Here is a 26,681-nt window from a genome sequence, read left to right as displayed (position 1 = left end):
GCAGGGAGGGGTCAGAGCCGAGCATGAGCGAGAAAGAGCCTATTGCTGTGTTCTGTAACGTTTTCTACTATTGATAGGGAACGCCTACTCTGTGAAGTGCGCGTGTGCAAGAACTCAACTTGCCCTTTGCACTCCTAAACATAGCGATTTTTTATTAAAAGGGGTAAAGTCTACAAAGAATTGTCCACTCTGTTCGTAACCAATTTTAGTGTTGGTAACATAAAACTGTAGTGAGATCAAATGTTTCATTGATGAGAACATTTGCAGAATGTCGGTCAAAATCCATCTCGTTCATCTTCTCCCACTGCCGGCCAGTGGCCTTCCTCTTGTTACCATATTTGGTAGTGAGTGGAAACGCCAACCGGATGCTTCACATTTATAAATCTGGTGAAATATCTGTCTTATTGTTCTATCTGCGTTATTATTATTATTTTTTACTACTTCCGGGTTTCGTGTTTCAATAGAAACCGCTTCCTGTTCGTGCTTTACGATATTGTGTTACTGTTAAATCGACTATGTATATTTTACTAAACCACCAACCAACTAAATGTTAAAACTACAAATGACTGCTAGAATTTGAGGCGAATCGTGTTCTCCTCATTGGAAGTCGCAGCTGCAGGTTTCAAATCAACTTTGGGTTTTAAACAGCTATACTGATAACAGCGCTCCCCATGTAAGACTCAAGTTACTTTGAAAGCTACTGCCACATTATATTGACAGGACTTTTCTTAAGGACTCTGTGTAATGAAGAAGCGAGGGAGACGAGCGCGGCTAACCGATGTGGCAGCAGGACAGAGAAGCCAGACTCAGTCAGTGGCTGGGGTCAAGAAACCTGCTGGGCGACGAGAAAGACCAAAGAATGCTGTGAAAACAACTCCACCATCAGTTGCATGTGATGGAGGTTTCGAGGATGTTGGTCCAAGTGACAGATCTGCAAGATTACAATTGAGCACAACCGTGTCAGTTGTGGAGATAGAAGGGGAGGAGCATCCAGAGAATAGATTAAAGAAATCAGGTGAGTCCCCTGCAAAATTCTTGACAGATCAGTCTAGATTGAGGTTAATGACGGTTGTCATGTGTTTTTATTTCCACAAGGTAAAGGATCAGCTCTTACACTTTCTCAAATGCAACCTCTTTGACTCTTCTTACAGGTATGGGCAGACTCAGCACTGCATTCTGTCGACTCTGTCATGGAAAGTTCTCACCTCGGAGGCTGCGGCATGCCTTTGACAAGTGGCCAGGAGAGCTGGAGGGGGTCCCTGACCAGACAGAGCCAGCCCAGTCGCCCCTGCTTTTCTACACAGACTTTCAGCGCCTAGTGGGAGTGCCACTGAACCGTGATCCACGTCTCTCACAATTCGTCTGCAAGAACTGCCACACAAAATTCTACAAGTGCCACACTATCCTGCTCACATTTCTGCAGAGGGTAAACCTCTTGCCATCTGTGAATGTGCCCACCAGAGACAGGTGAGGACAAATGTGAGCAACTGTAATGTCACAGGGTAGAGAGTGGCAATTGTAAACCTATAGGAGGGTCAGTAATGAGCAGTGAAACCAAAACATGATGTTGATTTTGGTTTCAGGAAAAGTTCAGAGTGCTCTCAATCAACAGTGCGTCCCAGCTTGTTGTGTAAGTAGATGCATTCCATCAGGACAAGATGATTACCAGATTTTGATATGCAGAGATAACCCCTTACTAAATGTCCCATTTCTCTTTCCTCCAACCTGACAACCAGCCATCCACTCCGATCCCAAGTGTCTCCACAGCCTGGTGTCCTGGGCCCACCACCATGCAGGAGACTGCCGCTCCTGCCCTGACCTGAAAGAAGTGCTGGAGGGGCAGTGCTTGGGCTCAGTAAGGGCTGTCTGGGAGTGTGTGGCTGGACATAGTTACATGATGGACACACAGACCAGAGCAAATCCTGGACACACTGGGTGTGATCCCCTACTGGAAGCTGAGGAGCAGCCCAGAGGGAACCGAAACCCTGTCAACACCACCATGCCCCTGGCCAGTCCAGGTGCTACCCCACAGACTCAGAGTTCCATCAACACTGATGCTACTACCACCAGTGCAGATGGTGAGACCGCTTTTGGTGCCTCAAAGTTACGCTGAGAAACGGGAACACACCGTATTTAATTTCAGTATTCAATTAAGTATAGTCTTGACTGCATTGAAATGTGACTCTTTGTAGGTGGTTACCATCTTAAGGTCTGGTGCCAGTCCAAATTAATTTGTTTGACCCTCTTGTTCCTAGAATTTCTCTTTGCTAAGGAGACACCCTGCCCTGCACCTGCCCCACTCATGGACAGGACAGGTGACATTGACATATATGACCGGTGAGTCAACAATGACACACATGGTTCAAGTTTTACAGTTCTGGGAAGTTCAGATTGGTTAAACTATAGGCTGTGTGTGTTCATGTGAAACCTTAGGAACATGTCCAGTGAGGATGAGTTGGAAGATAAAAGGAAAAGTGGATCCTCTGATGAATTATTTGAACCATACCCAGAAAAGAAGTGAGTGGATTGATGTGGGTTCCAGCTATTTTGCATATCAAAGCAAAATAATGTACATGGAACAATTCTTATTGATACACACAGTAATAACATAGTAACACATAAATGGACATAAGAGCACTTATCAGAGAAAAATTGGTAGTGGAAAAAAGGGCAGCAAATGCATGAGTGTTTTCTCCCCTTTCCCATGGCTTGCAGAGTTGCTTCCCCGAAGAAGAGAACCAGAAGAAAAGAAGCAAAAACTCCCAAGGAGCCTAAAGTTAGAAAGAAGCCAGGACCCAAGCCTGGCTGGAAGAAGCCAATCAAGTCAGAAAGGTACGGTAGAAGCTGTCCGAGGGCCAAAGCACCAGATCTTTGTAGTAGAACAGATGTTAAAATCTTGAATTGGAGTGTAGCTGGTTGTGGAGAGTAATACATGTGAAATATCCATGTTTGTTTTTTGTTTTCAGAGAGGAGCTGCCCAATATCTACAAATGTCCATACCAAGGCTGCTCAGCTGTGTACCGAGGAGCAGACGGCATGAAGGTCAGATACAAGTCATCCTTAAGGCACTGCTTATCCTCTTATGAACATTTCTATTAATACATAAGTGTTTTCTGAGGGCTGTTTTTATCTGTGGGGTACAGAAACACATTAAGGAACACCATGAAGAGATCCGTGAGCGACCCTGCCCTCACCCTGGCTGCAACAAGGTCTTCATGATTGACCGCTACCTGCAGCGACACGTGAAACTAATCCACACAGGTAGGTTTGGACTGGCTAATACTGAGGACTAAGGCTAATTTCTTTGTGCCATGGTCAAACATATAGTACAATATAGGGATTAGGGTGCCGTTTGGGCGCAACATGAGAGATGTTTGTGTGCTTGTATTAAAGGCCCAGTGCAGTCAAATGTGATTTTCCTGTTTTATATTTATATAATAATACTGTGAAATTGTGAAAATTACGATGCCCTTTTAGTGTAAGAGCTGTTTGAAAAGACCGCCTGTTTTGGTGGGATGGAGTTTTGGCCTGTCTAGTGACATCACAAGCCAGTGAATTATTTATTAGAGTTTCAAACCTCTCTGACAGTAAGATAGTTTTTGGTTTTCCCCTCCCCACTCAGACCACTCCCAAACAGTCCACGCAAAAGTATTGCTTGAGAAATTGGTCTTTGCAACAATGTTAGTTGAAACAATCACAGTAAGGTACTTAATTGCTACCCATAAATTATTTGATATTGAGATAAAAACGGCTGCATTGGACCTTTAAGTTTGACCCTTTTCCAGAGGTGAGGAACTACATCTGTGACCAGTGTGGTCAGACCTTCAAGCAGAGGAAGCACCTGTCTGTGCACCAGATGCGCCACTCAGGGGTCAAGCCACTACAGTAAGTACAGAGGGACATAAAGCTTATATCAGGAGGCAAGGTTCTGCTGGTTTATGTGTTGCGAGGGGTTCAAGCACTGATGAGTCTGTCAGACTGTAGCCAAGTCTTTGATTACAGTGCATTCGGAAAGTCTTTTGACCCCTTCCTTTTTCCACATTTTGTTATGTTACAGCCTCAGACCCTTTGCTATGAGACTCGAAATTGAGCTCAGGTGCATCCTGTTTCCATTGATCATCCTTGAAATGTTTCTACAACTAGATTGGAGTCCACATGTGGTAAATTCAATTGATTGGACATGATTTGGAAAGGCACACACCTGTCTATATAAGGTCGCACAGTGCATGTCAAAGCAAAAATCAAGGAATGAGGTCTTAAGGAATTAAGGAATCTTAAATGGAAGAAGTTTGGAACCACCAAGACTCCTAGAGCTGGCCGCCCGGCCAAACTGAGCAATCGGGGGAGAAGGGCCTTGATCAGGGAGGTGACCAAGAACCCTATGGTCACTCTGACAGAGCTCCAGAGTTCCTCTGTGGAGATGGGAGAACCTTCCAGAAGGACAACCATCTCTGTAGCACTCTACCAATCAGGCCTTTATGGTAGAATGGCCAAACAGAAGCCACCCCTCAGTAACCGCCCACTTGGAGTTTGCCAAAAGGCACCTAAAGGACTCTGACCATGAGCAACAAGATTCTCTGGTCTGATGAAACCAAGATTGAATTCTTTGGCCTGAATGCCAAGCGTCACATCTGGAAGAAACCTGGCACCATCCCTACGGTGAAGCATGGTGGTGACTGCATCATGCTGTGGGGATGTTTTTCAGCGGCAGGGACTTTGAGACTAGTCAGGATCGAGGGAAAGATGAATGGAGCAAAATACAGAGATCCTTGATTAAAAACCTGCTCCAGAGCGATCAGGACCTCAGACTGGGGCGAAGGTTCACCTTCCAACAGGACAACAACCCTAAGCACACAGCCAAGACAACGCAGAAGTGAACACGATTGAAAATGGCTGTGCAGCAATGCTCTCCATTTAACCTGACAGAGCTTGAGAGGATCTGAAAGGGAGAAACTCCAATTACAGGTGTGCCAAGCTTGTAGTGTCATACCCAAGAAGACTCGAGGCTGTAAATCACTGCCAAAGGTGCTATAACAAAGTACTGAGTAAAGGGTCTGAATACTCAAAAATCAAATCAAATTTATTTATATAGCCCTTCGTACATCAGCTGATATCTCAAAGTGCTGTACAGAAACCCAGCCTAAAACCCCAAACAGCAAGCAATGCAGGTGTAGAAGCACGGTGGCTAGGAAAAACTCCCTAGAAAGGCCAATACCTAGGAAGAAACCTAGAGAGGAACCAGGCTATGTGGGGTGGCCAGTCCTCTTCTGGCTGTGCCGGGTGGAGATTATAACAGAACATGTCCAAGATGTTCAAATGTTCATAAATGACCAGCATGGTCGAATAATAATAATAAGGCAGAACAGTTGAAACTGGAGCAGCAGCACAGTCAGGTGGAAGTTGAAACTGGAGCAGCAGCATGGCCAGGTGGACTGGGGACAGCAAGGAGTCATCATGTCAGGTAGTCCTGGGGCATGGTCCTAGGGCTCAGGTCCTCCGAGAGAGAGAAAGAAAGAGAGAAGGAGAGAATTAGAGAACGCACACTTAGATTCACACAGGACACCGAATAGGACAGGAGAAGTACTCCAGATATAACAAACTGACCCCAGCCCCCCGACACATAAACTACTGCAGCATAAATACTGGAGGCTGAATACTCATGTAAATGTGACATGTTGTGTTTTTTTACAAATGTAAAAAAAAAAAAAAAAAAACTTTAGCTTTTTCATTATGGGGTATTGTGTGTAGATTGATGAAAGAAAGAAAAAAACAATTTAATACATTTTAGAATCAGGCTAACGTAACAGAATGTGGAAAAAGTCAAGGGGTCAGAATTCTTTACGAATGCACTGAATGTAGATTAATAAGAATTAATGGAAGGAGGAATTGGGACTTAATAAGGACATATATACCTCTGTGCCGAAATCCCTGATGCAGTAAAACATTTAAAACATTGAATATGAAGTAAGCTTTGTGACATATTTGAATGCAATCCATGACCTCTTTGTTTGTCTGAATTTCTGGGTTTTACTCTCCATCCAAGCTTTTGGGAGAGCGCGTGGTACTCTTTTGATTTGTGACACCCTCAAATGCAATGTTATTTGTCAGGTTTACCTGTGGATGTATTTCAAGGCCTACCTTCAAACTCAGTGCTTCTGCTTGACATGGGAAAATCAAAAGAAATCAGCCAAGACCTCAGAAAACAAATTGTAGACCTCCACAAGTCTGGTTCATCCTTGGGAGCAATTTCCAAATGCCTGAAGGTACCATGTTCATCTGTACTAACAATAGTACGCAAGTATAAACACCATGGGACCACGCAGCCGTCATACCGCTCAGGAAGGAGACTCGTTCTGTCTCCTAGAGATGAACATACTTTGTTGCGAAAAGTGCAAATCAATCCCAGAACAGCAAAGGACTTTGTGAAGATGCTGGAGGAAACCGGTACAAAAGTATCTATATCCATATATGTCCTATCCATATATGTCCTATATCATCATAACCTGAAAGGCACCTCAGCAAGGAAGAAGCCACTGCTCCAAAACCTCCATAAAAAAGCCAGACTACGGTTTGCAACTGCACATGGGGACAAAGAGCATACCTTTGGGAGAAATGTCCTCTGGTCTGATGAAAGAAAAATAGAACTGTTTGGCCATAATGACCATCGTTATGTTTGGAGGAAAAAGGGGGAGGCTTGCAAGAGCGAAGAATACCACCCAACTGTGTAGCACGGGGGTGGCAGCATCATGTTGTGGGGGTGCTTTGCTGCATGAGGGACTGGTGCACTTCACCTTCAGATGGCATCATGAGGTAGGACAATGATGTGGATATATTGAAGCAATATTTCAAGACATCAGTCAGGAAGTTAAAGCTTGGTCGCAAATGGGTCTTCCAAATGGACAATGACCAAGCATACTTCCAAAGTTGTAGCAAAATGGCTTAAGGACAACAAAGTCAAGGAATTAGAGTGGCCATCACAAATCCCCGACCTCAATCCCATAGAGAATTTGTGGGCAGAATTAAAAAAGCGTGTGCGAGCAAGGAGGCCGACAAACCTGACTCCGTTACACCAGCTCTGTCAGGAGGAATGGGCGCAAATTCACACAACTAATTGTGGGAAGCTTGTGGAAGGCTACCAGAAACGTTTGACCCAAGTTAAACAATTTAAAGGCAATGCTACCAAATACTAATTGAGTATGTAAGCTTCTGACCCACTGGGAATGTGATGAAGGAAATAAAAGCTGAAAGAAATCGTTCTCTCTACTATTATTCTGACATTTCACATTCTTAAAATAAAGTGGTGATCCTAACTGACCTAAGACAGGGAATTTTTACAAGAATTAAATGTCAGGAATTGTGAAAAACTGAGTTTAAATGTATTTGGCTAAGGTGTATGTAAACTTCCGACTTCAACTGTATATATTTTTAAACCTGCATATTTAGTTAAAAGAAATTAATGTTAGCAGGCATTATTAACTAGGGAAATTATGTCAAGTGCAAGCAGAGTCACGGTATATGCAACAGTTTTTACCGCCTGGCTCTTTGCGAACTAATTTACATTACATTGAAGGTTGTGCAATGTAACAGCAATATTTAGACTTAGGGTATTTTACTGAAAGAATAATCATTTTGTTTTTCGAAATTATAGTTTCCGGATTTGACCATATTAATGACCCAAGGCTCATATTTGATAGAGCAGTCTGACTGAGCGGTGGTAGGCAGCAGCAGGCTTGTAAGCATTAATTCAAACTTTACTGAGTTTGCCAGCAGCTCGTAGCAATGCTTGAAGCACAGCTCTGTTTCTGACTTCAAGCCTATCAACTCCTGAGATTAGGCTGGCAATACTAAAGTGCCTATTAGAACATCCAATAGTCAAAGGTATATGAAATACAAATGGTATAAGAGAGAAATAGTTGATGCGTCATAATTCCTATAATAGCTACAACCTAAAACATCTTAACTGGGAATATTGAACCACCAGCTTGCATATGTTCTGAGCAAGGAACTTAAACGTCAGCTTTTTGTTACATGGCACCTATTGCACTTTTACTTCCCTCTCCAACACTGTGTTTTTGCATTATTTAAACCAAATTGAGCATGTTTCCTTTATTTGAGACTAAATAGATTTTATTTATGTATTATATTAAGTTAAAATAAACGTTTTCAGTATTGTTGTAATTGTCATTATTACAAATGTATAAATAAATACAAATTGGTCGATTTTGAAATCGGTATCGTCTATTTTTGGTCTTCCAATAATCAGTATCGGCATTGAAAAATCATAAATCGGTCGACCTTAGCATGTAATGCTTACTTACAAGCCTTAACCAACGATGCAGAGTAAGAAAATATTTGCTAAATAAAGTTTTTTACCCACCATAACAATTACGAGGCTATATACAGGAGGTATCGGTACCAAGTTAATGTGCAGGGGAACGGATTATTTGGGGTAATTGACGTCATATGTACATGTAGGTAGGGGTAAAGTGACTGCATAGATAATAAACAGCGAGTAGCAGCAGCGTAAGGTGGTCAATGTAAATAGTATGGGTAGCCATTTGATTAACTGTTCAGCATTCATATGGCTTGGTGCTAGACCCTGTTAAGGAGCCTTTTGGACTTAGACTTGGCTCTCCGGGTACCACTTGCTATGCGGTAGCAGAGAAAACAGTCTAGAACTTGGGTGGCTGGAGTCTGACCATTTTTAGGGCCTTCCTCTGACACCGCCTGGTATAGAGGTCCTGGATGGCTTGAAGCTTGGCCCCAGTGATGTATTGGGCCGTACGCACTACCCTCTATAGCGCCTTGCGGTCGGGCAGTTGCCATACCAGTCAGTGATTCAACCATGCTCTCGATGGTGCCATTATATAACTTTTTTAGCATCTGAGGACCCATGCAAAATCTTTTCAGTCTCCTGAGGGGGAATAGTTGTTGTCGTGCCCTCTTCACTACTCTCTTGGTGTGTTTGGACCATGATGGTTTGTTGGTGATGTGGACACCAAGGAACTTGAAGCTATCGCCCTGCTCCACTACAGCCCTGTTGATAATGTGAATGGGGGCATGCTCGGCCCTCCTTTTCCTGTAGTCCACGAACAGCTCCTTTGTCTTGCTCACATTGAGGGAGAAGTTGTTGTCCTGGCACCACACTGCCAGGTCTCTGACCTCCCAATAGGCTGTCGCAACGTTGTCAATGATCAGGCCTGCCACCATTGTGTCGTCAGCAAACTTAATGATGGTGTTGGAGTCGTGCTTGGCCACGCAGTCGTGGGTGAACAGTGTACAGGAGGGGACTGAGCACGCAGCCCTGAGGAGCCCCCGTGTTGACGATCAGCATGGCAGATGTGTTGTTGTTGCCTGCCCTTACCACCTGAGGGAGGCCCGTCAGGAAGTCTAGGATCCAGTTGCAGAGGGAGGTGTTTAGTCCCAGGGTCCTTAGCTGAGTGATGAGCTTTGAGGACACTGATGTTGAACGCTGAGCTGTAGTCAATGAACAGCATTCTCACGTACAGTACCAGTCAAATATTTGAACACACCTACTCATTCCAGGATTTTTCTATATTTTTACTATTTTCTATATTGTAGAATAATAGAAGACATCAAAACTATGAAATAACACATATGGAATCATGTAGTAACCAAAAAAGTATTAAACAAATCAAAATATATTTAATATTCTTCGAAATAGTCGCCCTTTGCCTTGACAGCTTTGCATTCTCTCACCCAGCTTCATGAGGTAGTCACCTGGAATGCATTTCAATTAACAGGTGTGCCTTGTTAATTTGTGGAATTTCTTTCCTTTTTAACGAGTTTGAGCCGATCAATTGTGTTGTGACAAGGTAGGGGTGGTATACAGAAGATAGCCCTATTTGGTAAAAGACCAAGTCCATATTATGCTAAGAACAGCTCAAATAAGCAATGAGAAACTACAGTCCATCATTACTTTAAGACATGAAGGTCAGTCAATACGGAACATTTCAAGAACTTTGACAGTTCCTTAAAGTGCAGTTGCAAAAACCATCAAGCACTATGATGAAACCAAAGGAAGACCCAGAGTTACCTCTGCTGCAGAGGATAAGTTCATTAGAGTTAAATGCACCTTAGATTGCAGCCCAAATAAAAGTAACAGACACATCAACTGTTCAGAGACTGAGTGAATCAGGCCTTCATGGCTGAATTGCTGCAAAGAAACTACTATTAAAGGACAACAATCAGAAGAAGAGACTTGTTTGGACCAAGAAACACAAACAATGGACATTAGACCAGTGCAAATCTGTGCTTTTGGTCCGAGTCCAAATTTGAGATTCTTGGTGAACGGATGATCTCCGCATGTGTGGTTCCCAACGTGAAGCATGGAGGAGGTGGTGTGGGGGGTGCTTTGCTGATGCCACAGTCTGTGATTTATTTAGAATTCAAGGCACACTTAACCAGCATGGCTACCGCAGCATTCTGCAGTGATACCCCATCACATCTGGTTGGTGCTTAGTCCCCCTATCTTTTGTTTTTCAACCTGATAATGACCCAAAACACACCTCCAGGCTGAGTAAGAGCTATTTGACCAAGGAAACTGATGGAGTGCTTATTGCATCAGATGACCTGGCCTCCACAATTACCCGACCTCTACCCAAATGGGATGAGTTGGACTGCAGAGTGAAGGAAAAGCAGCCAACAAGTGCTCAGCATACTGTATGTGGGATACTCCTTCAAGCATTCTAGGTGACTACCTCATGAAACTGGTTTTAGAGAATGCCAAGTGTGTGCAAAGCTGTCCGCAAGGCATAGGGTGGCTACTTTGAAGAATATAAAATATATTTTGAATTGTCTAACACTTTTTTGGTTACTACATGATTCCACAATGTTCACCTATTTAAAGGTCTTGCTCAAATCGGCTACAGAGAGCGTGATCACACAGTCATCCCGGAACAGCTGGTGCTGTCATGCATGCTTTAGTGTTGCTTGCTTTGAAGCGCGCATAGAAGTCAATTAGCTCATCTACACAATTTTTTAAAACTTATGGTCCACTGCATGAAAATCAGTCAGTCACCTTATTCATAATCCGACATATTATCCACATGTACAATCCAACATGTACTATATCCACATTATATATAGTACCAGTCAAAAGTTTGACACCTATTTGTAATCCGTAATAGTTTGCAAGCCCTGCCACATCCGATGAGTATCAGAGCCGGTGTAGTAGGATTCAATTTTAGTCCTGTATTAACACTTTGCCTGTTTGATGGTTCATCGGAGGACATAGCGGGATTTCTTAAAAGTGTCCGGATTCGTGTCCCACTCCTTGAAAGCGGCAGCCCAAGCCTTTATCTCAGTGAGGATGTTGCCTGTGTACGCACGTATGGTTGGGATACGTGCGTACAATTTCTGAGGGGACGACGTCATCATTGCACTTATTGATGAAGCTGGTGACTGATGTGGTATACTCCTCAATGCCATTGGTTGAATCCTGGAACATATTCCAGTCTGTGCTAGCAAAACAGTCCTGTAGCTTAGCATTTGCGTCATCTTACCACTTCTGTATTATGTGCGTCACTAATACTTCCTGCTTTGGTTTTTGCTTGTAATCAGGAGGATAGAATTATGGTCAGATTTGCCAAATGGAGGGCGAGGAAGAGCTTTGTATGCGTGTGGAGTAAAGGTGGCCTAGAGTTTATTTCCTCTGGTTGCACATGTGACATCCTGATAGAAATGAGATGAAACAGATTTAAGTTTTCCTGCATTAAAGTCCCTGACCACTAGGAGCGCGGCTTCTGGATGAGCATTTTCTTGTTTGGTTATGGCCTCATTAAACCTTTTTATCTTCACTTTCAGGTGCGAAGTGTGTGGTTTCCAGTGCCGCCAGAGAGCATCGCTAAAGTACCACATGACAAAACACAAGGCAGAAGCTGATCTGGAATTTGAATGCAAACTGTGTGGAAAGCGCTTTGAGAAGGCCCACAACCTCAACGTCCACATGTCTATGGTGCATCCCCTCACACTAGCAGCTGCTGGAGGAAACATCGACAGCCCCTCCAACCCTGCTATCACAAGCATAGAGACCATCACAGAGACTGGGGCACTGAACCCTTACACCAGTTGACCGACTTGATTAGGCCTGTGACCCTCAAGGAGATATAACAACCACAAAGTCTAATAGGGCTAGGGAACTAGATTCAGCTGCGGGATGATTTCTGTCTGAGCGGATGGTCAGAGAGCCAGTACATAATTATAACTTTGTACAACTGCAAATGGACCACAACTAAGGCAAAAAAATCACTTGCGGGATGTTTTTGGCCCGCCAGCCGCCTGTTGCTGACCCCTGGTCTATAAGGAGTCTGGTGTAAAATGGTCATGGCTAATGTGACTAATTAACTTGAGGTAGAGAATAAGGTTAATAAGTTATACGTCATCTATACACAGTGTACAGTACGTATAAAAGGAGCACAGCTAGCGGATCCTCTTTCAAAGCCAGGTAAGCTGTGTGATACTTATTTTAGTGTTGTACTGCTCTATAATTATATCCTTAAGGCAACATTATCATGTAGCTAGCCAAGTATATTCTTCATGGAAGGACAAAGACCAAGTTTTCAAACTCCCCCATACATATATAATGCTACTGTCATGATTCAAGGAAGCCAAATGTCAGTAACAGTCCACGGGTGTGCCTGTAGCCCCATATATTTCTCTCACACACACACAGTCCATTCTGAAAGTATTCAGACCCCTTCTCCACATTTTGTTACTTTACAGCCTTATTCTAAAATGTATTAAATAAATCTACACACAATACCCCATAATGACAAAGCGAAAAAACGTTTTTTTAAATGTTTGTATTGTATATACATGGGTATTCAGGCCCTTTGCTATGAGACTCGAAATTGAGCTCGGGTGCATCCTGTTTCCATTGATCATCCTTGAGATATTTCTACAACTAGGTTGAAGGAATTGTCTGTAGAGCTCTGAGACATTGATGGTCCCCAAGAACACAGTGACCTCTGTCATTTTTAAATGGAAGAAGTTTGGAACCACCAAAACTCTTCCTTGAGCTGGCCACCCAGCCAAACTGAGCAATTTGGGGAGAAGGGCCTTGGTCAGTGAGGTGACCAAGAACCTGCTGGTCACTCTGACAGAGCTCCAGAGTTCCTCTGTGTAGATTGGAGAAGCTTCCAGAAGGACAACCATCTCTGCAGAACTCCACCAATTAGGCCTTTATGGTAGAGTGGCCAGATGGAAGCCACTCCTCAGTAAAAGGCACATGAGAGCCCGCTTGTAGTTTGCCAAAAGGCACCTAAAGACTCTCAGACCATGAGAAACAACATTTTCTGGTCTGATGAAACCAAGATTGAACTCTTTGACCTGAATGTCAAATCTGGAGGAAACCTGGCACCATCCCTATGGTGAAGCATGGTGGTGGCAGATTCATGCTGTGGGCATGTTTTTTAGCGGCTGAACTGGGAGACTATTCAGGATCGAGGGAAAGATGAACGGAGCAAAGTACAGAGATCCTTGATGAAAACCTGCTCCAGAGCGCTCAGGACCTCAGACAGGGATGAAGGTTCACCTTTCAACAGGACAACGACCCTACGCACACAGCCAGGACCGGACTTGAACCTGATCGAACATCTCTGTAGAGACCTGAAACTAGATGTGCAGTGACGCTCCCCATCCAACCCGACAGAGCTTGAGAGGATCTGCAGAGAAGAATGGGAGAAACTCCCCAAAAACAGGTGTGCCAAGCTTGTAGCGTCATACCCAAGAAGACTCAAGGCTGTAATCGCTGCCAAAGGTGCTTCAACAACGTACTGAGTAAAGGGTCTGAATACTTATGCAAACGTGATATATATTTTTTGCTTTGTCATTGTGGGGTATTGTGTGTAGATTGAAGGGGGAAAACTATTTAATCCATTTTAGAATAAGGCTAACATAACAAAATATGAAAAAAGTCAAGGTGTCTGAATACTTTCCTAACGCAGAGGAATTCCAACTCTTGGCTGAGGCCAAGGGCTGAGTTGAAAGATCAGAGCTGCTTCCAGGTCAACACATAAGACCTCCAGCGAAGGAACAGGGGAGAGAGAGAGAGGGTCACTCAATAGGGTATTATGTGGGTCAAAGAAAGTACAATGGTATATCAATCTGCCGTGTTTTGAGAGCCATTGGTAAAAAGCAGTCTGACATGTGGTGAAGCCCAGAAACTTATCATAGACTGTATTTGTGTAATGTTTGATGTTTGTGAAATCCTAATAAATGTATCATTATGTCATATCCAGCTGATTTCAACCCAGTCCTACTCTCTGGGCTACAGACTGAGATCAGCCTAGCTCTGGGTGGTCAGTGCACAAATGTGTTACCTGGTTCAGCTGATGTTGAGACAGTGAGGTTGGGGATGTCAGAGAGTCTTCAGAAGTACCTACTGGGCCCGGGTCAGAATCTGGGAGGGGTCCATCTGCGAGACCAAAACACAGATTCAGAAAAATGCTACTGTCAGTAGTTTGTTGACCACATACCAGTCAAACATAGTGTAGATGTATGATTATTAAACATTATCTGTGCCTTTTTTGTGAATCAAAGTAAGCTCACCTCATCAGTTGGGTGCTCGGTCACAGGGAAAGAAGTCTGGACATCCATAAAGCGCTTGAAAAAGGATGAGTAGCAGAGCACAGGAACCCTGGGGCCTTCAATGTCCTCTCCAACATCTCAGAGTTAAGATGGGGGAGACCAGGCTGGAAGGGAAACAGAACACAATACACATACAGAACTCGCATATAAACAAGAAAATGGATGACACTGGGGTCAACACTGACAGTTTGACCAAGTAAATATATCTATAAAATGATAGAGGCATCAGTCTTGTGTATTCCTCTAATATTACCATGGCTACAGGCTGGTATGGGCCTTGTTCTTGATTTTTTAAAATTATATATAAATACCCAATATAACGTCAGAGACACAAAATGTTGTATGATAAACATTATAGTTATGTGGTGTTTTGTTAGTGTAAAAGGTGTTTAGTCTGTTGAATACATTACTATTACATTGTTTAGTATGAAGGGCTAGGAGTTCCCTGACCACGTAACCTAACCAGGAAAATCTCCTGGCATTGACTAAATCCCACAGCGCCCCCACCTTTCCCACCCACACTACTAGCACTGACTTTGAGGAAAATGTACTTACTATAACTGTGATATTTGGTTGTCCCATCTAGTTATCTTAAGATGAATGCACTGACAAATTGCTCTGGATAAGAGCATCTGCTATATGCCAAAAATGTGTAAAAGTACCTAGGGTGTGAGAAAAATTGTGAGGAAGTCGATCACACAGAGGAACAGCAGAAACACCAGCAGCTGGGGAGAAATGGCAGCAGAAGGAGACGTGAGCCTACATGCCAGTTTCCACAATTAATTACTTAAAAGGGAGTCTCGTGACAATGATCACGTCTCTGATAGAAAAGTGCTGAATCATTTGAGTGTCTCTGCTCCTGAATGATGAATCAGAAACTGTTTGTGTGAAGCCAAAGGTTAGTGCTGAGCATGTGAGAGTCAGTGTTTATATGTCACAATTACCAAAATATTCCAAGAATCCTACAGTTGCAGCCAAATATAAGGACACCTTTTCACTTTTCTTAAATAACTCCCAATTTCTTTAAAATAAGTTGACAAATTCAAAGAAAAGAACACCCTCCCTACAATCAATTATGGAGGAGGTTCGATAATGCTGAGGTTATGGAGGAGGTTCGATAATGCTGTGGGGATTCTTTGCTGCCTCTGGAACTGGGGGCCTTGAAAGTGTGCAAGACGTCTTGAAATTATTGTATCTCTGCTTCAGTCACTTTTATAGATTAACTTTGACACCTCCTGGAAACAGAAGATACTCTACAGGAATGACAGAGTCCATCCAATCCCCAAGTCCAGAACAGACTATAGGAAGTGCACAGTACTACATAGAGCCATGACTACATGGAACTCTGTTCCACATCAGGTAACTGATGCAAGCAGAATCAGATTTAAAAAGCAGGTGAAAATTCACCTTATTGAACAGCATGCATACAAACACATGATAACATATGCACTATACACACATGGATTTTGCATTGTAGATATGTGGTAGTGGAATATGGGCCTGATGTTATTTTTATAAAAATAAAAAAAAGTTTTTAAAATTGTATAACTGCCTTAGTTTTGCCGGACCCCAGGAAGAGTAGCTGCTGCCTTGGCAGCAGCTAATGGGGATCCATAATAAATACAAATACAAATCAGCAGATTATGAAGGTATTTTGGAGTGCAATGTTCAACCCAGTGTTCAAAAACCGTCTCTGATCAAGGTTGTGTGTCTTCCAGTAGGACAACTACCCCAAAAATACATAAAACGCACCCTGGAATGGTTCTCGGAGGAGGACTGGACTGATCTGGAGTGGTGAGTGAAGAGTCCAGATCTGAATCACATCAATAACCTATGGCAAAATCTGAAAAACAGCAGTTGGTGGAGGCCACCCCTCTTCAGCAGTTTGCTGTGAGTGGGCCAAAGTGCCAGTAGAAAGGTGCAGCAAGCTCATTGATGGCCACTAGAAACATTTGTTGGCCGTTATCTTGGATAAAAGCTGTGCAACCAAGTGCTAGCTCTGGGTTGCCAATTGCAATGTTGAAAATCCAATAAGGTGTGAAGACCAAACTTTTTTTTCAATTTCAACTTATTTTAGAAGAAATAAGGAATAATTTGAACAAAGTACAAGGGTGCCAATATATTTTGCCTTAACTGTATATATTAAGAAACCTACGTATGTGTGGGTTTCGTTTTCTTTGCACGTTGACCTCTGTCTTTTAGGTGGTGTGAAATAGATTTTCTTAATTGGCTGTGTTACATGTCCACTCTGTCAAAGATTACAAACATGGCTAGTGAATCTATTGAACAAACATCTAGGTTGAGTTTGAAAAACTTTATGATAGGGAAAATAATTGTCCTCACCTGTCTGTGCTGCTCTGCCAGAGTGCCCTGGCCACTCCCCTGGCCCTCCCATACACAGTCCAGACAGGCTTCCAGGAGCAGAGGCGGGGCAGAGGGAACGGGGCATGACACCCCTTCTTTGAACTAGCACATGAACTCAATCATCACTCTCAAAAATAACATTGAAATAAAAGTAAACATTTAGTTTGTATAGGAGTATTATCAGTAAATGTTCTATATACACAGCCATGTACGCATGATCCTGTTTTATCTGTAGGCCCACAAGTGACAGTCAGCCAGGACCTGCAGCTGCTGAGGCAGGGGCTGTCCGTCAGTAAGGCGACAACACAGGGGAGAGACAGCCCCACTAATGCTGTCAAACACACACACAAATTACACTTAGTCAGCATCATATATTAAAACTCTCAGATTAAGGTGTACTTCACCTCAGATTAACAATCAGAAGTGTTCCTGGTAGTATAATGTACTGTACACAAGCAGAGACGAGGAGCAGTGGACAGTGAAGACTGATCGGGGATTTGGTTATGTTCACTTCTCCTGATGGACAGTTACAGCTCAGGGGACAGCCCCTGCCATGAGCACAGTCTATGAAAAATAAAAAGAGGGAAGATATTCCAATTTCTTATGATAAATATCACAATATGTTGTGTCTACCCATGTCTATAGCAGTACAGCTAATAATCTAAGAATGGAACCAATTTACTGTTAATAAGTGTGCTGTGAGATGGTAGTGCAGCAGGCCAGCTTGGAAGCTGCCCTTCCTCTAATACACAAAGAGATGCAGTATAACAATAATAATCAAATCTGGGAAACACATCATAGTATTTCTGTAAAAATAAGGGTCTTGATTTCAGCAGGTTTGGTCCAGATGAGAAGTGAACTATGGATTCACACATGTATTCAGACTGTAGCCAACTTAATCATCCTGCTCTGTTATAGTCCATGCTTCCCTCCCTCTCTTAACCCCTATATGGGCACACCTGATACTAGTTGATATATTCCATGATGGTCTCACAGTCCTCTTCACTCTGATTTCAAAACAATACTGATACTGAACTGACTTCAACAATGTCTATTGGATGGGTTACAGATCCCCTGTCTGCTGGTCCATGATGGCGTTAGGAATGTGTGAGCAGACTGTCCTCATGTCTACTGCACAGCTCCCTTGGTCCTCAGGAGAGGGACAAGGTTTTAGACTGTGCAGGTTTTAATCTGTTGCCTCACCTGGTATTCTGGGAGTTTTACTAGGAAACGGAAGGGGGGCGTGTTTCCATAGTGCCAAGTCAGATTTCCTCCCAGTCGTATTTGTGTCAGTAACACTCTTCCACAACCCATGATTCTCCTGCTCACCCTGTCTGTCTGCCTCCACATGCTCAGATTCCCCACTCGCTTCAATCGGCAACCTCCTCGCAGCTGGCATTGGTCTGGAAATGAGGTACAGCATCTGCAAATACACACGCGCACATGCACACACACCAATTCAGGGCTAGGCAGGACATGTCTCTGTGCAGTCAAGCAGAGAGGTACAACTGTAGGCGTATGTGACATTCCGCTAAAACAGCAGCCCCCTGCTGCTTGCATAAAGGGCATCTCAGAGTGTGGCTGGGTGATAAGAATCATTTCAGTGACACTGGGAAAATAACGTGCATACCGGTACCTTTTTATTGGGGCTGCAGGGATGATTCTACTGCTGCGGTTAAAACTGTGACTCAATCCTACAGAGCCCATAGTAAACCTGCAGCCACGCAGAATCTGGCCGACAAAAACAAAGCAGTCCACATAAATACATATTATGATAGCAATGTCCTATTGAGCTAAAGTTAACTGTGCCTTTTTGTTTACAATATACTGTATAATTAGTATCATGTCATCCTAGATGCTGAGGGTCCCTCTCCAGTCTCACCCACCTAACACAGAAGAGCATGTTGGTTTTGGGCAGGGCAGGGCAAGGCAGTGGCCAGTGCCTCTGGAACAGACACAGGGCCGGGCAGCAGGGGTGGGCACAGCTGCACAAGGGGGCACTGGGCCTGGGAGGCATGAAGGTGCACAATTCAATGACCCCCCCCCCCCCTATAGGGAAGGAGAAAAGAAGACTATGAGAGGCTATAAGAAAAAGTAAAGGGGATAAGAAAGAGAGAGAGAGAGCAGGAAAATAAGATGGAGAGCGAGAGGGAAAGTGAGATGGAGAGAGCGAGAGCGAGAGAGAGGGAAAATTAGATGGAGAGAGAGGCAGATAAAAAAATATATATATATATGGACACCTTGTTGTGGAGCAGGTCCCACATGCGGTGCAGGAGGGCAGTGAGCAGCTGTCTGTGTCCCAGCAGGATGTTGACAAACTGGGACACCCAGGGGCTCGGTCTTGGGTCACAGAGCACATTAAGCTCAAAGGAGAGAAGTGCAGTTTTAAGCTGACTTGCAGTTACACTTGTGGAGGCTAAGAAGAACATAATATACACAACTATGTGCAGATGGACTGGAAAGAAAATCAAGTAGTGACAATTCTGTATTATTCGGTGGGCTTATTTCCGGAGGCGTCCAAAAGTCTCTGGCAGAAGCTCCTGAGGATCATGTTCTCCACCTGAACATAGACAGGACAGACAGACAGTGTGAGAGACCGAAACAGTGAGTGTGGCATCAGAAATAACTAGAACGACAGACAAGTAGAGTAGGAAACTAAATAGTTGAGACAGAGCAGAGGAGAAAAACAGTAGAAGAGAAGGAGAAATGCAGAGACAGGAGGAGAGTTGGCAGTTCCTGGCATTCCTTCCAACTTTATTGTGCAGCTCAGGGGAAGTCGACTCATCTACATGAAGCTTGATGATTGTCTGGCCAACCAGTTCCTCAGCACATTCAGGGAACACAATACTCAGCGTGTGGAAGATCCTGGCCAGACAACTCTGTCAAGTCAGAGATAATAAGACTGGTTTGATTTGTATGTGTGTGTGTTTTTGTTTAACTATTTGAACAAACAACTGGAATCAACATACACAAAACATCTGTATCAGACTCAAAGCGATAACAGAAAACTGTGTGGTCAGTCAGTGGTTGTATGGCTGTGAGTGTGAATACCAGAACAGACTTTTTGAGTGAATCTATGAAATTCATCCTGATATCAGGCTTTACATGCAGCTGACTGGACAGAGACAACGAATACAATACCTGGACAGAGCATGTGAACACACCATTCAATAAAATCCATTCATTTTAAAGCAAGAGAATAAGTCTTACCACACGTGGAGTTAGGAGGGCAGGGAGAAAACGAGTCGGGAAATATGGCCTTCTGAACATGCTGGAGTAGGAAAAGAGTGCAAGTGTGGCGACACATAAAAAAAGACACAGTGCAGAACACAATACGACATGTATAAGTCATCAGTACATTGATCTCAATAGGTGATTTGTGAGAGTTATGCAGCATTTTGATGCTATATTTTTAGGGTACCTACCAGCCCTCCATGATGACTGTGGCAGATATCCTTCCTGTGCTCTCAAACAAAGAGACTGCTTTGTCCACATCCTGACCTGCCTGACACTGGGGCTGAGAAGGAAGATTGCACACAAACACACAAGACTGATACACATAATTAACACATGAAAAACATTAATTGAAGAGATACAACCAGCAGAGGTCGCTCAAACCTGCACAAGAGCTCCTACCCTAGAGACATCCTCATAAAGGCCAATCTCCTGCAGACAGAGAGAGGGGGACCCTGTTCATACAGCTGGAGGAGAGGAGATGAATGAGCTGCTGAATGAGAGGGTTTGTGGTATGGTAAGTCAACCAGTCAGAGTTAGATACATTGGAATAACTGGGTTGTCTCAGCTGATCTATATACGCCTCACATACTGGTTCAGTGACTCTCTAGGCCCTACCTTCAGGTCAGCCAGTCTGGTCTTGGCAAGGGAACCAGTCTGACTAAAGGCCCAGTCCAGCAGTAAAGTGTTAAAGCAGAGCCAGAGTATCTGTCACCTGACCTTCAGGTACTGCGGGGGTCAAAGGACACTATGTCCGACAGGAACTTCAGCAGGAAAACCACAGACTTCTTACTGTTCCAATGGTAACTGCCGGCACCGCCGAAACACATCCAGGAAGACAGGAGAGAAGTCAACTTTGTCTAAGAGGCCCAAACATAAGAAGAGAGGGGACCAACATATTGGTATTCTAGTAGCCACTAACTAAACTCTGAGGGGACTAGCCTTAAACCATTCACTGTATGAGGGGAAAACACCAGGCCCTTCCAGTACAGGAGAGCACATGCTTCCAGTTAACCTCACAAGTCTCCAGTACTTACTGCAGTTGAGAAAGCAGCTCCTCTACCTTGAATATCACTGCCAGCTAGGACAGAGAAAGAGAAAGGGATAGATGTTATATCACACCACAGATACAGTCACATCACAACTCTCTATTATAAGGTCACACTTGTTTTTCTATAGACCGGTTTTAACACACCCTACTGTAATTTCACAATGTCCTGTAAAAACACCCTAATGTCATAACTCACACCCACAGGTACATCATCATTCAACTTCAGATGTATGTGGTCAGTCACACACATACACACCAATACCTCACAAACAACTACATGACAAAATACATATTTGGAAGAGCAGCTCACATTAACCAGACATGGTAATGTATTTATAGATGTACTAAGGTATATATAGATGTTTCTTTAGAACAGAGCACCAGCCATTTACATTACGAAACAAGGAGGTCAACAGTATGCAGGTTTTTAGCAAAGCCCCACTCTCTTTGCATGGCAATGGTATCAGATACTATGTAGAATATAGGTAGAGGAGAACACAGATGAGATAGATGATATAGATGGCTGTTTTACAAGAGGCCCTATATTAAAGAGAGATGTCAATGATAACATATTCTGTGATTTTAACATTCAGTCTGTAGGTGAGTGTATGAGACAGAGTGGGAGAAGAAACAGCGCAGTGCATTAGGTGATGGACACACCACACAAGGAAGCCTCAAACATCTGTACCCTTTTCCAACAAAACAAGATACATACAAGAGTGAATATCATGGATTATTATGTATGTTTAATAATTCTGTTTGATTAGCAGCCTTTTCCACTTCACCATCATTCAGCTGCTGTTTCACCAGTATCCAGCACACCTAAAAAAAAAACACAGGTTGAGAAATGAATATTAGCAGTTGGATAAGATACAGCCTCTGTCTATTGAATGCAGTTTCGAGCTGCAATGAGAGGGGACATTCAAACTCACAGGAGAGCATGTCATCCAGCACTGAACAGCAAACCAGGGAGCCTCCTGCATGGTCTCATCAAAACCAGCTCGCACCAACACCGTTACCACAGCTGGAACACAATACATCGTTGGATGTATACAGACTGATGTGAGGTGAATGGCAGACAATAATATATGTACACTTTATTCAGAAAGTATTCAGACCTCTTCCCTTTTTAGACATTTTGTTACGTTACAGCCTTATTCTAAAATTGATTACAATCTACACACAATACCCCATGATGACGAAGTGAAAACAGGTTTTTAGAAATGTTTGCTAATGTATTAACAATAAAAAACAAAATAACTTATTTACATAATACTATATCCTTTGTTATGTGACTCGAAATTGAGCTCAGGTGCATGCTGTTTTCATTGATCATCCTTGAGATATTTCTTCAACTTGATTAGAATTCACCTGTAATATATTCAATTGATTGGAAATGATTTGGAAAGGCACACACTTGTCTATATAAGGTCTGACAGTTGAGAGTGCAAGTCAGAGCAAAAGCCCAGCCCTGAGGTTGAAGGAATTGTCCGTAGAGCTCAGAGACAGGATTGTGTTGAGGCACAGATCTGGGGAAGGGTACCAAAACAATTTTGCAGCATTAAAGGTCCCCAAGAACACAGTGCCCTCCATCATTCTTAAATGGAAGAAGCTTGGATCTACGAAGACTATTCCTAGAGCTGGCCGCCCAGCCAAACTGAGCAATCGCGAGAGAAGTGCCTTGGTCAGGGAGGTGACCAAGAACCCGATGGTCACTCTGACAGAGCTCCAGAGTGCTCCACAACCATCTCTGCAGCACTCCACCAAATCAGGCCTTGATGGTAGAGTGGCCAAACGGAAGTCACTCCTCAGTAAAAGGCAAATGACAGCGCACTTGTAGTTTGCCAAAAAGGCACCTAAAGGACTCTAAGACCATGAAAAACAAGATTCTCTGGTCTGATGAAACCAACATTGAACTCTTTGACCTGAATGCCAAGCATCATGTCTGGAGAAAATCAGGCACCATCCCTACGGTGAAGCATGGCGGTGGCAGCGTCATGCTGTGGGGATGTTTTCAGTGGAGGAGACTGGGAAATTGGTCAGGATTGAGGGAAAGATGAACGGTGCAAAGTACAGAAAGAGCCTTGATGAAAACCTGCTCCAGAGCACTCAGGACCTCAGACTGGGGTGAAAGTTCACCTTCCAACAGGACAATGACCATAAACACACAGTCAAGAGAATGCAGGAGTGGCTTCAGGACAAGTCTCTGAATGTCCTTGACTGGCCCAGCCAGAGCCCCGACTTGAAGCCGATCAAACATCTCTGGAGAGACCTGAAAATAGCTGTGCTGTGACGCTCAACATCCAACCTGACAGAGCTTGAGAGGATCTGCAGAAAAGAATGGGAAAATGTATAATGTTACAGGTACATTTCCATTTCACATGATTTTTTTATACCTTTATTTAACTAGGCAAGTCAGTTAAAGAACAAATTCTTATTTTCAATGACGGCCTAGGAAAAGTGGGTTAACTGCCTGTTCAGGGGCAGAACGACAGATTTGTACCTTGTCAGCTCGGGGGTTTCAACTTGCAACCTTCCAGTTACTAGTCCAATGCTCTAACCACTAGGCTACCCTGCCACACCATTATAAGTTCACAAAACCTGTATGCTGCCACTCAAAAGAAAAAAATATAGTAAGAAATACATAAAGTTTAATAATTCATAATAAATTCAGTATTAACAGGAAAATAAATTCCCTCCAACCGCATCGATCCAACATGTATCCATCCAAAAGTATTTTATGAAATCAAACTAATAGCTAATTATTTTGATTAAATGCATCTTAACACAATGAACAGAGGCAATTTTAATGACCATCTAAATATCAATCTCCTCCGACAGGACATGGGACAGATGAATGTATTATCAGGGTTGGCAAGGCTAACATTTCAGTCTGTCTCTCTTGCTGATCGATCCATTGAAGGTAAATGGCACCAGCTAGTCCATTAGAGCTACACTGTCACTCGGATGATGAAAATGTCTGCGACAGCAGTAATGTGAGGTACTACAGTTTATTACTCTAAACTGACACATTGTTTAGTCACTGAACAGAATGTTCCTCTGTTAAGTTGTTCCTCGTTCTGCCCCTGAACAGACAGTTAACCCACTGTTCCTAGGCCGTCATTGAAAATAAGAATTTGTTCTTAACTGACTTGCCTAGTTAAATAAAGGTAAATAAATAAACAGCACCAATGCTGCAAGAACATCGACTTGAAGGCAATTTCAGTTCAGCTATGACTATGAGCTATCCATACCGTCGATGGACCAGATGAGACTAGCCCTGGTTCATAATTGTATCTGTTTCTATTTTGTGTGAGATTGGCTCATATGCAAAAGTTTGAACATAAGATGAGAGAATTGTATGCCCTTCAGACAGTCTTCCTTTGTTTGTCGTTCCAGTGAATAGGCCTACTGGAGATACAAGCACACACGAATGAGAATATTTTTGAGGAATTCCACCCATGTTTTCCTGGACACTCTGGCACTGCGGCAAGAAACCTGCACATAGAAGGTGAAAACAACTCATTAAAATGGAATCCCATCTGTCTCATGAATTTTTAAGTGTCTTCCCTATTGTGTCACTAAACCACAGCATAGGAAGTGTAAATACTGCAGCTGCTGGAACAGTGTCATGAAATCACCTGTCAACCTGTAAAGTACAGTGGACACTGTTACCTGGGAGAAACAATCTGAGCTGTCGCTCAAGTGGACGTGACACTGTCCTTGCACCCACAGCAGGTACTTCACCCATTTCTCTAATGGAAGTGACACTTTAGGCATTTCCTCAAAGTACAACTTACAAAGGAGCACTTTGCTTAGTTTGCGTAGGATTTTACAAACCACACAGCTCATATGGTAACCTATTGGCTCTGTAGCACCAAGAAGAGAAATATCATACCAGGGAAATTAGAGTATATAGTGTGTATCTGTGAAATAGTTTAAGCCCTATGTCTCTGTCTATCTCTGTGCAGCAGAATACGAGGTGGAATGCATGGGCTGAAATCTGTGGTTATCAAAGGTCAAATTACCATTGCAAGTGAGGCTGAGCAGCTGTTGAGCCTTTCATTGAAATTACAGACAGGGGGTGCATGGCAGTGAGAGAGAGTGATAGAGACATGCATGCATTGACAAAATTGATGACTCCCATTGGTAGTGGCATGATTGTAACTCACCATGTGAATTTACATCATTTTCATGCAACGCTTCAAATCCTTAAAATACCTTTGGCTAAAGATTGGTCCAACAGCAGGTATATTAATTAAATGGACGATATGTTGTGCATCTGAGTGTAATTGATATGCAAGGCTTATGACACTGTACAGGAGGGTCCAGAACACAATGTAAACAGAGTCATGTAAACATTTCCCATCAGCTTCAATGTGTGTTAATCCATTCGTTTTAGATTAGGGTTAATTGCGATTGGAAAACAAAACAGGTTTTCAGTATATGGCAATTTGTAATGGAAACACAAGATGGACTTGCCACAAAAATATTCTAGGATTTTACTATTGTTTCCCAAAATACAACTTTACCCATAAACCCCTACCTGTTTTCCAATAGAAAAGTGTCAATAATTGACAGGAATAAGGAAACAGTTAATGATTTTGGGGATAGTTGAGTTATATCTTAATTTACTGTTTTAACTATCAGGTCTCATTTACAGGAAAACAAAATACAGTGGCTCCCCACTTCGCACAGCAGTTGAAGTACGCGAATATCGACAAAGCCCCTTCAAACAACAGAGTTCAGCCCATAGACTTCAGCATACATGCTACTTTCCTGAGCTCCCACGTCTTGTGCCAAAACCAAGCTCCAATGCCGTTTCCCACTACAAATGGGCAAAGAAACACAGTAATTAAAATACTTGAGTTGTGTAAAAGGGATAAACACTTACAAAAATGCCTTTTACAAAACGTTCACTCCCCTAAGGTGTCAGTTTTGCTTTCGCCAGAAAATGAATACATAGAGTGCATTCGGGAAAGTATTCTGATGCCTTGACTTTTTCCAAATTCTGATACGTCACGGCCTTATTCTAAAATGGAATATATTCTAAATTTTATTCTAAAATTGTTTTATCCCCCATCACTTGACACATAATAACCCATAATGACAAAGCAAAAACAGGTTTTGAGATTTTTTTGTAAAAAAAAAAAAAAGTATTCAGGTCCTTTACTCAGTACTTTGTTGAAGCACCTTTGGCAGCGGTTACATCCTCGAGTCTTCTTGGGTATTACGCTACATGCTTGGCACCCCTGTATTTGGAGAGTTTCTCCCATTCTTCTCTGCAGATCCTCTCAAGCGCTGTCAGGTTGGATGGGAAGTGTGGCTGCACTGCTATTTTCAGGTCTCTTCAGAGATGTTCGATCGGCTTCAAGTCGGGGCTCTGGCTGGGCCACTCAAGGACATTCAGAGACTTGTCCCG

At 43.0% G+C, this 26,681-nt stretch overlaps 2 protein-coding genes across 2 annotated transcripts in view; one reads left to right on the top strand and one right to left on the bottom strand.

Annotated features, from left to right (window-relative positions):
* The window catches only part of LOC109889288 (VPS9 domain-containing protein 1-like), a 46,268-nt gene extending 31,580 nt beyond the window's left edge, over positions 1 to 14,688 (bottom strand). Inside the window, exons 1-2 of the mRNA XM_031822692.1 lie at positions 14,572 to 14,688; positions 14,343 to 14,437 (exon numbers count right to left, since the gene is read on the bottom strand). The gene's annotated coding sequence lies outside the window, so the exon portion shown is untranslated. The remainder of the gene's footprint in view (positions 1 to 14,342; positions 14,438 to 14,571) is intronic.
* znf276 (zinc finger protein 276) lies at positions 436 to 14,256 on the top strand. Its single transcript, XM_020480612.2, has 11 exons — positions 436 to 1,015; positions 1,152 to 1,467; positions 1,584 to 1,630; positions 1,737 to 2,078; positions 2,256 to 2,337; positions 2,434 to 2,517; positions 2,716 to 2,832; positions 2,967 to 3,042; positions 3,144 to 3,261; positions 3,786 to 3,885; positions 11,827 to 14,256. Exons 1-11 carry the CDS (start codon positions 745 to 747, stop codon positions 12,092 to 12,094), a joined length of 1,821 nt encoding a protein of 606 aa, XP_020336201.1. The 5' UTR covers positions 436 to 744; the 3' UTR covers positions 12,095 to 14,256.
* Positions 14,689 to 26,681: the final 11,993 nt, after the last annotated feature.

This window comes from Oncorhynchus kisutch, linkage group LG4 (genome assembly GCF_002021735.2).
Source record: "Oncorhynchus kisutch isolate 150728-3 linkage group LG4, Okis_V2, whole genome shotgun sequence".
In the NCBI taxonomy this organism is placed as follows: domain Eukaryota; kingdom Metazoa; phylum Chordata; class Actinopteri; order Salmoniformes; family Salmonidae; genus Oncorhynchus; species Oncorhynchus kisutch.
This window is presented reverse-complemented; position numbering and strand designations above follow the sequence as displayed.